Source organism: Dipodomys merriami, unplaced genomic scaffold, assembly GCF_024711535.1.
Source record: "Dipodomys merriami isolate MVZ:Mamm:240054 unplaced genomic scaffold, mDipMer1.0.p SCAF_48, whole genome shotgun sequence".
Taxonomy (NCBI): domain Eukaryota; kingdom Metazoa; phylum Chordata; class Mammalia; order Rodentia; family Heteromyidae; genus Dipodomys; species Dipodomys merriami.
In genome coordinates, this window is record NW_027206046.1 from 4,281,664 (window position 1) to 4,295,758 (window position 14,095).

Genomic DNA, 14,095 nt, shown 5'->3' on the forward strand with positions numbered 1-14,095 from the left:
GACGCCGTCCAGAGAGACCCGGGACAGAGGCGCGCCGGGCGGAGGCGCCTCGCGGGTGTGCGCAGGCGCAGAGCCGGCGGCCCGCCAGCGCCCGCCGCCACAGGACTGCTCCCCCAGGCCCCGCGCAAACCCGGGCCGGCAGCGCGGCAGCAGGGCCGGAGGGGGCCGCGGGGCCGCGGGACACTGACCAACTTGTCTTTGAATGTACACACTTCAAAGAGGTTTCAATTTTTTAATAGAAAAAAAAAATATGTACCCAGTCTGCCTGGCTGGCCTGACACACACGATGCAGAGCCGGGGGCCGGGACGGCAGGAGAGCCCGCCCGCGCCCGCGCGCGCTCCCCGGGCTGCGCCGCTCACTGAGCCTCGGGCCACGTTTCAAGGTGAGCCGTGGCAGCGACGCACGCGCCTATCTCTCGGAACAATTTGGAAACCGAGGCAGCTGAGTTCAACAGAAACGCACCCCGCTGTGCCCTCAGGCCGGGCCGGGGAGTCGGCAGACCCCCGGCGGAGGTTCCAACAAGGGGCGAGTCCTCAGCTAGCGGGGAGCAAGCGGCCTTTCCTTGAACTCTCGCCGCCTCTCCCCAAGAAAATGGCCACTCCGGACACTGCAAAGCCCCCCGGGCGGAGGAGCTGTGTGCTGGTGCCAGTGTGTGTGTGGGGGGAGTGGGGGGGTCTCGAGGTCGGTGCGCCCCGCTGGCAGGTGGGCCTGGCCCCGGCGGCCCCGCCTCCCCTCAGGCACGGCTGCTTTCAGCACGCAGGACTCAAAAGCATCGCTGTACATGTGCCTCAGAGTGAGAACCAAAAAGTCATTAATATAAAAAAGTCAAACAGAACTAAGTTCTGGAAGCTACGTATAAAAACTGAATTATTAAAGTAAAGCAGCAAATGGAAATGTCTGCTGAGGTTTTCTGGTAGAACAACCACCGTGAGTTGGTGCCCATATTCAGTAAGTCACTACAACTGACAGAACTAAACCCGAAACAGGAAAATCGAAAAGTGCATAATGAAGTTAAATTCTGGATCAAGTATTTATGGGAGCTGGAAATGTTTGTCCGGGGCGGGAGGCAGGCGGTGAATTTAGAGGCAGTGTTAAAGTTTGTCTGATCCTGCTCTGGCCTGGCGCTCCACGTAGAAAAGGATGTAGGCCTTGGCCTTCAGCACAGTCTCCTCGTCCGTCAGCGTTACAGTACTGTCATTGAAGTGGAACCAGCGGCCTTCGTGCGTGGCGTAGGCTGTGTAATGGCCAGAGCCGACCCTGGAAGGCAAGGCCACAGATTGAAGGAGTCACATGAGGACTTGCTATGGATGGAACCCATTTTAACAGTACTGCCATCAGATAAATCCTAGACGCCTTGCTTTGAACTGGCTAACTGAGCTCGTGTGTCTACTTTCCTCCACCAGGAGTGGCCAAGGGCCATCTAAATATTTATAACATCATTTGAGGACCATAGAAAGTCTAAGCCACAGGCGGCACAGGTGTCTGTCCAGCACTTACCGAATGGTTTTGTGGGACTCCTTCAGCAAGCCAATGGAAAAGACAAGGACCTGACCATGGAAATGGGAAAGACTGCCCCGTCACCTGACTAGAAATAAAGCAGATGACACTAGACGAACGGAAGAACTAAAGAGCTGTAGAACTCGCAGCCAACAAGAACAGGTCAAGGCTTATGGAACGCTGAGTGGCAGACTGCGTGTCAGCAGGCCCGGCCTGGCCACCGATGCCCAAGGCCAGCCCTCCACGTCAGAGGGCCCGCGGACACAAGACCACAACAGAGAACGGTCAGACTGAACGTGAGAACATTCTGAGCGGGGCTGGGAAGGTGGCTCAGCCTTGCATGCATGAGGCCCTGGGTTCGATTCCTCAGCACCACATAAGCAAAAAGAAAAAAGCCAGAAGTGGCGCTGTGGCTCAAGTGGTAGAGCGCTAGCCTTGAGCTGAAGAGCTGAGGGACAGCGCCCAGGCCCAGAGTTCAGGCCCCATGACTGGACCCCCCCCCCCCAAAAAAAAAAAAAAAAAAAAAACATTCTGAGTGTCTCTGCCAACTACTGCTCAGGGATACACCCGATATTCCTTCAATGCTGAGGAAAAAACTAGGACGCTTAAGAAGACGCAATCAGACTCCAACCAGATTCATCATTTGTAACACTGACCCAAAAGTCAAGTCAGTGGAACCAATCTACACAGTTGTAAAATATTTTTATCCACAGGTGCAAATATTTTTATCCTGGGTAGTAGTTCTGCCCAAGTATGATAGTTCAGGTTTGACAGTTAAAAATAATAGTAATAAGTACAGTTCACCTCTGCATATCACCTTTTTTTTTTTTTTTTTTTTTTTTGTCGGCCGTGGGGCTTGAACTCTGGGCCTGGGCGCTGTCCCTCAGCTCTTCAGCTCAAGGCGAGCGCTCTACCGCTTGAGCTACAGCGCCACTTCCGGTTTTCTGGTGGTTTATTGGAGATAGGAGTCTCACGGTCTTTCTTGCCCGGGCTGGCTTTGAACAGTGATCCTCAGATCTCAGCCTCCTGAGTAGCTAGGATTACAGGCGTGAGCCACCAGCGCCCGGCATGCATATCACCTTTATAATAACAAAAATTCTAAGCCTAAAGCTTAACAAAATTTTTTCAAATGTTATCCAATTTTAGCCCAGCACTGATGGCTCACCCCTATAATCCTAGCTACTCAGGCAGAAAAACCCATGAGGTTCCATCTCCAAAATAACCCACAAAAGGCAGGGCAGGAGGCATGGCGCAAGGGGTAGAGTGCCAAGCCAAGCAAGTGAACAAAACAAACATGAGCCCTGACAAAAGAAGGAACTGGAATAAAGACAACCCAGAAGATGGGGGGAAACAGAGTAGGCTCCTAAAGCTGTCCGTTTTCCTGGTCTGTGCCTGCCTTCCATGGATGCCTGCATCTCCCGGGTGCCCTCCAGCCCACACTGCTAGTCTTGTGCTGGCTGCCAGGTCCTCCCCAACCAGAAGATGCTGGCAGCCAAGCTGGGGAAGCAGCACCGCATCTCACTCACCCAGAGCCGTGATGCACCACCACGGCGGCCAGGTCGTACAGGCAGCTGTCCGGGCCGCTGTTCTCAGGCTGTGGGACAAGGAGTCGGGAGCATGGTCAGTGACGGCGGTGCTCAGCCGGCCACCAGACCCTCCGCAGGAGCCCAGGCAGGTCATCACTTACCTCCAGCAAGTAGCATTTCATGTCTAGGCCCCTCAGTGGGAACTCTACATAGGTATCGACTTTGTTTCTTAAATAGGCTGTCCAATGAAATCGTTTCAAATGTAAGCACAGCACCTGGGCGAGGAAGGACAGGATGGTGAAGGGTCTGGTGCACCCCGGTCTCCACTCGGGGTACTGAATGCTGCTCAGCTTTGCCTCCTTCCGTGCACCCCCCCCCAAAGGCCTCAGCAGAGAATAGAGAACAATTGTGTAAAGCTCCGACTACAACAGTCCTCAATCAGGCACACCCCAACTGCACGCGTGCGCGCGCAGACACTGAATTGTGACTACACTTCGCCACTTACCCTGGGGAGTTTCTGAATCCAAAACTTTTTTGTGGACTTCTGTTTCTTTTTGCATTTATGGCACATATATAACTCCGTCTCATCAAGTTCTTCTAAGTCGGTAAAACTGCGAAGACAATCTGAAACCAAATTCATTTTTGCAGCATTAAGACACTTTGTAGAAGCAACTTCTGAAGTCAGCGCCAGCCAGCGGGCCTGGGCCTGGCCGTCTCGGCTCTGACCTTACGAAAGCCAGGGAAAGCCACGGCCCGAGAGCTGCGGCAGATGCGAGCCACAAAGCCCCTGGCGTGAGCCCTGGCACCCAGAGATGACCGGTTGGCACACGGTGGTGGTTTTACTGTTAATAATGGGATATTTAGTGGAAATGCTAATAAAAATGGATTCCTAGTGAAATCAAGTTTTGGTAGCAACCTTCTCAACAGGCTTTTTTTTTTTTTATTGTAAAGATACTATACAGAGGGTTACAGTTACATGAGTGAGGTAATGAGTACACTTCCTCTTGAACATTGTTACCCCCTCCATTGTTTTCCCCCTACCATCTCCTCCCTCCCTCCCTTCCCCGAGGTTCTTTTTTTTTTTTTTTTTTTTTGATTGTGATTAAGTGATTCCATAATTTCCGGAAATTCACAGTATTGTGGAATAATGATGCTCATTTAAAGTCACAAGTTCATTCTAACTTTCCTGGAGCAAATTGTCTATCACAGTCTGTAATATATAACGGTGCTCACATGTTATATACCATATATGTGATCAGCAGCATGGGGATATTTGGTAGTGGTTCAACCAGATGAGTGGGAGTTCTTTGTTTCTTAAGTCCTGTTAGTTTTGTCATATCACCTAACATTTTGGATTTATCATCCATTTATCAGGGAGACCATGTCCTGTTTGTCTCTTCGTTCTTGGCTTACCTCGCTCAACATGATTCCTTCTAGCTCCATCCATTTCCCTGCAAATGCCATTATTTTGTCATTTCTAATGGCTGCATAATATTCCATTGTGTATAGATACCACAATTTTTGGATCCATTCATCTGTGGTGGGGCATCTAGGTTGTTTCCATATCCTAGCTATTGCGAACAGTGCTGCAATAAACATGGAGGTGCACGTGTCCTTGTATATTGGTTCCTGTTGTTCAGGGTAGATGCCTAGAAGTTGTATGACTGGGTCGTAAGGGAGGTCAATCTTTAGCTTTCTAAGGACCCTCCAGACTGCTTTCCAAAGTGGTTGTATAAGTGTACATTCCCACCAGCAGTGTAATAGGGTTCCTCGTTCTCCACATCCCCTCCAGCGTTTGTCGTTGGCTGATTTGTGGATGTGGGACATTCTGACTGGGGTATGGTGGTATCTCAGGGTTGTCTTTATTTGCATTTCCTTCACCACCATTTTTATTTTTTTTTTGCCATTTTTATTTCTTCATTTGAGAAGTCCCTCTTTAGTTCCCTTGCCCATTTAGTAATTGGTTTGTTAGGTTTGGGAGGGATTAGTTTCTTGAGTTCCCTGTATATACAGGATGTTAACCCCTTGTCTGATATATTGCTGGTAAATATTTTTTCCCAATTAGTTGGTTGTCTTTCTAGCTTGGTTGCAATAGCTTTATCTGTGCAGAAGCTTTTTATTTTAAGGTAGTCCCATTTGTCGAGTCTCTCTCCAACTTGTTGTGACCCTGGGACTCTGTTCAGGAAGTTCCTTCCTGTGCCTATTAGTTCAAGTGTCTCTCCTACTCTGTCCTGCAGTAGTTTCAGAGATTCAGGTTTAATGTTAAGGTCTTTAATCCATTTTGAGTTGATGTTGGTGCATGGTGATAGGCTGTCAACAGGCTTTTAACAAAGCCCCAAGTGCATAAAAAGTCAGATTTAGATCAAACCTTTTTACAATCCTAACTACTTAAAAAACAAAATTACTCAGGGCTAATCTTTTTTTTTTTTTTTTTGGGGGGGGGTGGGTGGTGTTGGTCCTGGGGCTTGAACTCCAGGCCTAGGTGGCGTAGCTGAGCCTTATTGCTCAGGCTTGTGCTCTACCACTTGAGCCACAGCTCCACTTGAGCGTTTTTGGTTATTTGGAGATAAATATTTCACAGGCATTGAGGGCTGGCTTCAAGCCTCAAACCTCAGAGCTCAGCCTCCCAAGCAGCTAGGATTCCAGGCTGTGAGTGCCCAGCAGGACCATGCGTTCTTGAGTATGGCTCTGCTCTGACTCCAAGGCCTAATAAGCACGGGAGCCTCTGCCTCATTTCCCCTCATCTCAACTTAGTTCTCAAGCCTTACCCAATCCCCGCCTTTCCTCCACGCCATGCACACAGAGCGCATGAGTCCAGCAGGCATGTGCTGTGAACACAACTCTAACTCTGTGCGGGGGGCCTCCCATGGGCACGCCTGCAGCCGGCCAGGCAGGCTGAGTCCCTTTAGACCACTCATTAGGGTGCCGGAGAGCTCTGAAGCCAGCATCATGTGAGCTTGCATCAGCAGCAAGCCCTGCTTGCATCATGGACAGACCATGGTGTTGTCAAGGAAGAAAGAGCAGAGTTTTCCGTACTCAAGATCAGCGTGAGCACCGAAACCAGAACGTGATAAAAGCTGTATGTGAAAACCCAGGGAACATCACACTAGGTGATGGAAGACCGAAAACTTTTCCCTAAAGATCAGAAGCAGGACCAGGAACCCACATTTGCTACTTCTGTTCAACACAGTACTAGTTTCAACCAGAGCAATGAGGAGGGGAAAAAAGACATCCAAAACAGAAAGGAAAAACTTAAATTAAGCCTGTTTAGCAACTGCATGGTCTTACATCTAAAAAAAAAAAAAAAAGTTATTCAGTGAGTCCCAAAAAAGTTAAAGCTGCGTATAGCTGCTCATGTCTGTAATCCCAGCTACTTAGGAGGCGGGGAGATCTGGAGTGTGGCTCGGGAAATCCAGCCGGGTACCAGTAGCTCCCACGTGTAACCCTACCTACTTGGGACGCTGAGATCATGAGTCTGAGAGTTCCAGGCTAGCCTGGACAGAAAAGTCCACAAGACTCCATGGCAACAGAATCTGCTGGTGTGGTAGGATGTGCCCGCCCGTCCTCCCGCCTCCAGGAAGCCTGAGACAGGTGGACCTGGAAACCCCAGCTCTAACAACCTTCTCTAGAAAGTCTTGGGTCTAATATCACGCAGCTGGCGTGGTGAGTGCTTCGTGGGCAGCAGTGACAACACTGGAAAGTCTATCCTCGTGGTTAGAATCACCTCCTACCAGTGCTCTGCTTCAAGATGACAAATGCGAGGCAGACTGCAGGAACAGAGAAAACTGCTTCGAATGTTAAGTAAAATGAATAGTTAGGGAACTACCTGGGACCATGCTGACAGCCCTCCCCCACGGCGCCCGCATTTCCTGCCTTTATCCTAACCCACCACCCTATCTTGCCAACAGAGAGAGGGGTGTGTGTGCGTGTGTGCGTGTGTGCGTGTGTGTGTGTGTGTGTGTGTGTGTGTGTGCGCGCGCGCGCGCGCACTTTTTCTTTTGGGCAAGTTGCACTTTCTTAATGTTTCATATACTTGGGCAGAGTACCTTTTATTTCAGATGTTACAAACAGTTGTCTCATTTGTCTTCTCTATGCTATGGTGTGTCATGGCTGTGCAGTGGATTTAGCTGCATAATGAGTGCTGGCCTTGCTGACACACTCGGATCCTCTGCTGATGTCAGAGACACTTGCCCAGTGTTTTGTGGTACTTTCCACATTCATATCTTGAGAGCTCTAATTCAGGAAAATATAAAGTGGGGTAATATTGATGTTTTCCCACATTAATATTAATCACTTTTACACCATTTATTGGCTGGTTTCTCATTTCCCCTGGCTTGTACTTTTTTCTTGGTGGTAGAATAAACTCACATACACAAGTTTTCCCTCTCTCTCACGCTGCTATCCAGTACTGCAGGCCGCTCTCCCATGCTGCTCTACCCTGCTCCCGTTTCAGGGAGAAGACAGGCCACCACAGACAGAGCCATGGCCGCCTCCTCGGGCTCGGACTTGTCCTTTCATAAAGCTCTATTACTTTTTTTTTATGTAGTACTGGGACTGGACCTAGAGGCCTCCCACATTGCTAGAGGGCTACCTGAGTCATACCTTCAGCCCTCTCTTTTTGGCTTTTTGGGATATAGGCCCTTGCTAATGTAGTCCAGCATGGCTTTGAACTTGAAAGCCTCTTGCCTTGGCTCCCAAATGCTGGGGTCACAAGCGTGTGCCATTATGCCCAACAATCTTGCACATTTCTAAGTTTATTATTTGCGTGTATGCCAGCTTGGGGACTTGAACACAGGACCTGAGTGTTGTCCCTGAGCTGTTTTGCTCAAATCTGGCTCTCTACCACTTGAGCCATAGCTTCATTTTTGCCTTTTGCTGGATAACTGGAAATGATTGGGCTGGCTTTGAACCATGATCCTCAGATCTCATCCTCCTTAGTAGCCAGGATTACAGGTGAGCCTCACCAGTGCCCAGCTCTGTATGACCTTTGTGATGTGCTGCAGAACCCAGTCTGTTTTTCTGTTGAGAATTTGTGCGCCTATATTCATGTGGAATATAGGCCCATAATTTGTTTTCTGCATCTTTGTCTGATTTTGGTATCAGTGTAAGGCTGGCCTTGGGGTTTGGCAGAGTTCCATTTCAATTTCTGGGAATAGTTTTATGAAAACACATTTTACAAATCAATGGAGTCAGTAGATCGCTGTATGTATGTACATATCATATACTAATCAGATGCCCCCCTTCCCTTAGGACTTTTCCGGACCCTCATCATTGTTCTCCTGTCAAGTTATTACTTTTTCTTTCTTAAAGTCTCCACGTGAGCATGCACCTTTCTGTGTCTGGCTTATTTCGCTTAATATGATGTGCTCTGGTTCCATCCATTTTCCTGCAAATGCTAAGGTTTCATTCTTTTTGTGGTGTTGTTGTTGGTTCTGGGGCCTGAACTCTGGGCCTGGGCGCTGTCCCTCAGCTCTTTAGCTCAAGGCTAGCGCTCTACCACTTGAGCCACAGCACCACTTCCGGCTTTTTTCTTTTTGCTTATGTGGTGCTGAGGAATCGAACCCAGGGCCTCAGGCATGCAAGGCAAGCGCTCTACCACTGAGCCACCTTCCCAGCCCGTCACTTCTGGCTTTTTTATGGTTAATTGGAGATAAGAGTCTGGTAGACATTCCTGCTTGGGCTGGCTCTGATCTGAGATCCTTAGATCTCAGCCTCCTAAGTAGCTAAGTATAGGCAGGACCACTGACACCCATTTCTCATTGTAGTTTTGATCTGCTTTTCTCTAATAGTTAATGATATTGATTACTTTTCATGTATTTACTTAATATTGGTGTTGCTGCTTTTAAGACTTATCTATTCAGACTGCTTGCCTGTTTTTTAATCAGATTACTTAGTTTTGTTATTGTAGGTTTTTTTCAGTTCTTATATATTAATCATCTGCCAAATGAATAGTTCCCATTGTGTAGGATCTCTCATCACTGATGATTTTTTTTCCTGCACTGTACAGCAGATCATTTTAAGGGTAGGGATTTGTGCTTTGGTGTGAGGCCTGGACTCAGCTGGGAGGGAGCCAGAATTACAAGTGTATTGGTATGCACCACCACATCCACCCTGAATTTTGTAATTTAGATTTATTATTCTGTCTTTATGGCAATACCATGCTGGGCTTTCCCAAGGCTGTGTAGTAATGTCTTAAAATCAGGTCTTGTGGTGTTTCCAGCTTTGCTATTTTGGCCCAAGATTGCCTTAGCTATGTAGAATATTTTGTGCTTTCATATGGATTTTAGGATTATTTTTAGTTCTGTGAAGAATGCCATTGGTATTTGATGGGCTAAACTTTTTGATTGCTTTAGGAAGCATTAGTTCTTCTAGTTCATGAACATGGGAAGTCTTTTCACCTTGTGTGTCTTGAACCTGAAACTTCTCTTTTCGGTGTTCCATAATTTTCATTATAGAGATCTTTCACACCCTTCAATTTATTCCTACATGTTACATTAAGTTTTGTAACTACTGTGCACAGACCTGTTTTCATTAGTGCTTTCTAAGCAATTTTATTATTGGTGTATAGAAAAGCTATTGGGGGCTGGGAATGTGGCTTAGTGGTCGAGTGCTTACCTAGCAAGCATGAAACCCTGGGCTTGATTCCTCAGTACCATATAAAACAGACAAAGCCAGAAATGGCACTGTGGCTCAAGTGGTAGAGTGCTAGCCATGAGCTAAAGCTCAGAGACAGTGCCCAGGCTCAGAGTTCAAGCCTCAGGACTGGCAAAAAAAAAAAAAAAAAGAAAGAAAGAAAGAAAAGCTTACTGACTTTGTAGCCTGCTACTTTACTGAATTCACTGATCCTAATCCTGCTTTGGTAAACTCTGGGTTTTCTATGTACAGAATCATGTCATCTGCACAGAGGGATAATGATTCCTACACCTTCCCTACTTAGAGTTCCTTTTTTTTCCCTCTTGCCTAATTGCTTTGGCTAAATCTCTAATACTAAGTGAATACCAGCAGTTAGAGTGACATCTTGCCTTATTCCTGAACTTAGAAGAAATGCTTTGGGGGTTTTCCCCATTCTGTGTGATATTTGGCTATAGGTTAGTCATTTATAGCCTTTGACTATATAATGAGAGCTGAGCCTTGAGTACCTAATTTGTTTGGAGTTTTTATCATGAATATTTCATCAAATGCTTCTAATGAGATTATGTGATTTCTACTCTACTTCATTTATATAATGTGCTTCGCTTAATGGTTCATGTAAGTTGAGCCATTCTAGCATGTCCTGGAATGAAACCAACTTGATAGTTAAGTGGTGTATTTTGTATATACATTCACAAAAGATACTTTAGTTTTGGTAATGGAGTCAATGCTGGCATCATAGAATTAGTATAGAAGGTTTCTCAGGAGTGGTCTGTAAAATCTGGCAGCAATGTTATCCAGTGCTCAGTTTCTCTTTTTTGGGAGACTTTATCACTGATTCAGTCTTATTACTTGCTATTGGTTTATTCACTTTTTATATCCCCAAGAGTTTGTTTTGGTAGGTAATGTGTGCAGTATATTTCATTTTCATCTAGATTCTCTTGTCTATTATCACAGTTTCCCCGAAATACTCCCTAAGAATCCTTTGAATTTCTGTAGCATCTGCTGCAATATCTGTCATTTCTAGTTAGGTTCTATCTCAGTAAGTCTAGCTAAAGGTTGATCATTTGAAAAGATAAAACAGACAAACTCATTTCACAGATGCTCTGTATTCTTCTAAAGTCTAAAAGGTTAAGTCTAAAGACTTTAGACTATTTGATTTGTTTCTATTCTGATCTATATTATTTCTTTCCTTCTAATTTGGGGGTGTGGTTCTTTTCTAAAACTGAGCTGTATCATTGTTTTAAATATATTTTTTCTTTTTTGGCAGTCCTGGAGATTGAACTCAGGGCTAAACTTGCTAGGTAGGCACTCTACCACCCTTCAGCTATACACTTTTAGCTCCTTTTTGCCTTGGTTCCATTTAAGGTAGCGTCTCTCACTTTATGCCCAGACTAGCCTTGGTTGTAATCATTCTTTTTGTGCTTCCCTATGTTGCTGTGGATGAAAGGTGTGTGTTTTTTGCCTCCCAGTACTGGGGGAACAGGCACGTGCTACCATGTCCAGCCACTGAGATGGAATCTTGCAAACTTTTGTTTGTTTTGTGTCGGTCGTGGGGCTTGAACTCTGGGCCTGGGCGCTGTTCCTCAGCTCTTCAGCTCAAGGCTAGCGCTCTACCACTTGAGCCACAGTGCCACTTCCAGTTTTCTAGTGATTTATTGGAGATAAGAGTCTCACAGACTTTCCTGCCCAGGCTGGCTTTGAACCTCGATCCTCAGATCTCAGCCTCCTGAGTAGCTAGGATTACAGGCGTGAGCCACTAGTGTCCAGCTGGAATCTTGCAAACTTTTATGCCTGGGCTGGCAGAAAACCATGATTCTCCAATCTCAGCCTCTAAGTACCTAGAACTATAGAAGTGATTCACCTTGCCTGGCTTCAACTGTATTTTTAGCCTGACTTAAGACAGTTCTTAGATTTGACTGGTTCTTTCTCACAATCTGTCTTTGCTGAATTTCTCATTTATATCCCACACTCTCTTCCTAATTTCATGTAAATATCTGTAGTTTCTTGGATCTGATTCAGCATTTCATCTCCTTTGGTATCTTAGGAATCTCTTACTAGGGAATTACCAATTTTGTAAGGTGCTATATTCCCTTGGTTTTTCATGTCTCTTTTATTCCTCTGTTGAAATTTGCGCAATTGACCAAACTGGCTATCTCTACCATTTTATGTGATGGGCATCTTAGCAACTCCTTCCTCAAGCTGTGTAGCAATTTATTATGCAAAATGGAGACCATTTCCAGATACACAACAGCGTACCTTCTTGGGCTGTTACTTGTGAGTTTAGGCACATATGTATGGTCTGTCTTTGCAGGATGGACAAGAATGGGGACAGTCCAGCAATTCAGGCAGCTGTACCGTAGGTAGCAAATTGAGGCCCATCCTGTCTGGTTATTGAAATCGGAGGAATGGCCCCTGTAGGTGATGGAGACTACCTCAGGCTACTGCTCCTAGAATGGATCTCTGTTCCTGGCTCCTCCAGTAGTGGTGAACACCTGGAGCACCTGACCTCTGATGGGCAACAGCATAGCTCCCGGTGCTTCGTGGGGGACAGGATCTGGGGGAACTTGTTGACATGTCCACCAGATGCAGAGGACCCCGTAGGTGTGGACAGAAAAGTATTTCATCTCTGCTGCTTCTGTGGGCATGTCTACCCAGGGCAGAACCTGACACGGGGCACTGGCTAGGGCTTTTCTCCCTATTTGCTGGCATTGTGCTTGCCACAGGGCGGTGAAGCCAGGTGGGATTTCTTTTAGCTGAGCAGCTCACAGGAGGAAGAGCACGTGGAAGGCAGCTGGTGACAGCAGGCTGTGTCTGGACCTGTGTGGCTGTGTGACAGCCAGCCCCTTTCTTCCTCTCGCTTTGTGTGTGGAATGCACACAGGATGCAGTGGAGAGGTGGCAGCTGAGGCAGTCTGAGGGTCAGCTGAGGGTCACAGCAGAACCACTAGGCGGAATTTTCCTACAGAGGACTGGACGCTTTAGCGGGAGGGCTGGCACCCCACAAAACCACAGGAACCGGACATTCTCCCAGTCCTCAAGGAGAGGTTTGGACTTCCCTGATTCTTCTAGCTAGCACTCTGAGTCCCTCATCACTCGGGGTCCCTCTGAGGTTCTTGATTTGAAGGGGGCCAACGTGGTGCTTGGATCAGCACTCGGGCTTTGGTGAGTTCAGTTGTAGAGTGAATTTTCGGTGACAAATGTCAGCAGTGCCTCGACTCCAGTCTAGACCTGAAGCAGTCCATGGAGGTGGCATTCAGAGGGCATGTCCTCAGGCTGCAGTAGGATGTTGCAGCCTGTGTGCCCAGTTCCTAGAGGGCTGGCACAAGGGCACAAGGGCTGTGAGCCAGCAGCTCTGGTCCCTGAACCACAGGATGGGATGGGACCTCCACTAGGTCCCACAAGATGTGCGCAGTTGATGCTTGCTGTGGCACTGGTAATGGCAGACCGAGTTATGGGACTCAAAGGGGACCTTCCCTACCTAAGTCTTGTGGAGCAATTTCAGCACCACAGCCAGTCTTGTAGAGCTGTGGTACAACGATCGTACCTTCTCCAGGTCTCAAAGAACAAGGGCAAGTAAATCAGACACCAGTAGCCATGGTCCCAAGTCTGTGGGCCACAGAGCCCTTCTCCAGATCCCCCACTGCATGTACAGGTCACATCTGGACTTATAGCACTGGTGTCCACAGTTCTGAAAGCCAAGCATGAGTGGCTTATCTGAAGATATGGAGGCAGTCATAGTGAAGCAAGTGCTGGTGGCACTCAAGTCCCAGAGCTATGGGACATTCCCCTAGTTCTAAGCAACGAGTTTGGGCAATGCCAGGGGATTCTGTATCAGCAGTTACAGTCCTAAGGCTGTGACCTTATAAGACAACCTTCCCTACCTCCTGTGAGGCAGGCGTGGGCCACTATTCTGGAGCTTCAGGACACAGATGGGGCCTCCCCCAGACCTGTGTGGGAGGAATGGTAAGCTTGGGCTTTCTACACAAGGCGGCCCCCAGGGGGAGCCAGGTAGTGCTGGAGTGTGCACTAGAGCTATGCCTGGACCCATCTCAGGTTCCCAGGGAGAGGGTGCTAGTGTGCTGGCTGCTGAGGGAAGGTGGTGTCTAGCAGGGCGGGGTTGGTTGCTGGCGTTCTCCAGCCCCAGGCAGAAGCGCTGCAACCCCACTCTGCTCTCCAGGATTGCTGGTTCCCAGTCTCCCCAAATCACTCTCCACAAGACGCAGTTCTTCCTTCCCTGCCAGGCTTTTCTCTCAGCAGCAGACATGCAAGGTGCCATCCTGCGTCCTCTCACCATGAATTTTAAATTAGATCTTTCCCCTTGATTGAAGTAGCTAATGCTCATTAAAGAAAAGAATTGGCTCAAGGTCTCCCAAAGTAAGTGTGAGTTTTAATGGTCTTGTGATTAAAAAGCAGGCCTCAAACGCGATATAACAGATAAG

The 14,095-nt window shown here is 47.5% G+C and overlaps 1 protein-coding gene across 2 annotated transcripts in view; it reads right to left on the reverse strand.

Annotated features, from left to right (window-relative positions):
* Nucleotides 1-218: 218 nt before the first annotated feature.
* The window catches only part of Usp3 (ubiquitin specific peptidase 3), a 79,130-nt gene continuing 65,253 nt past the window's right edge, over nucleotides 219-14,095 (reverse strand). For both annotated transcript variants that reach the window (XM_069995208.1, XM_069995209.1), the window contains exons 12-15: nucleotides 3,530-3,648; nucleotides 3,186-3,299; nucleotides 3,025-3,092; nucleotides 219-1,258 (exon numbers count right to left, since the gene is read on the reverse strand). In XM_069995208.1, coding sequence (XP_069851309.1) covers nucleotides 1,093-1,258; nucleotides 3,025-3,092; nucleotides 3,186-3,299; nucleotides 3,530-3,648 — 467 coding nt within the window. In that variant the 3' untranslated portion in view covers nucleotides 219-1,092. The remainder of the gene's footprint in view (nucleotides 1,259-3,024; nucleotides 3,093-3,185; nucleotides 3,300-3,529; nucleotides 3,649-14,095) is intronic.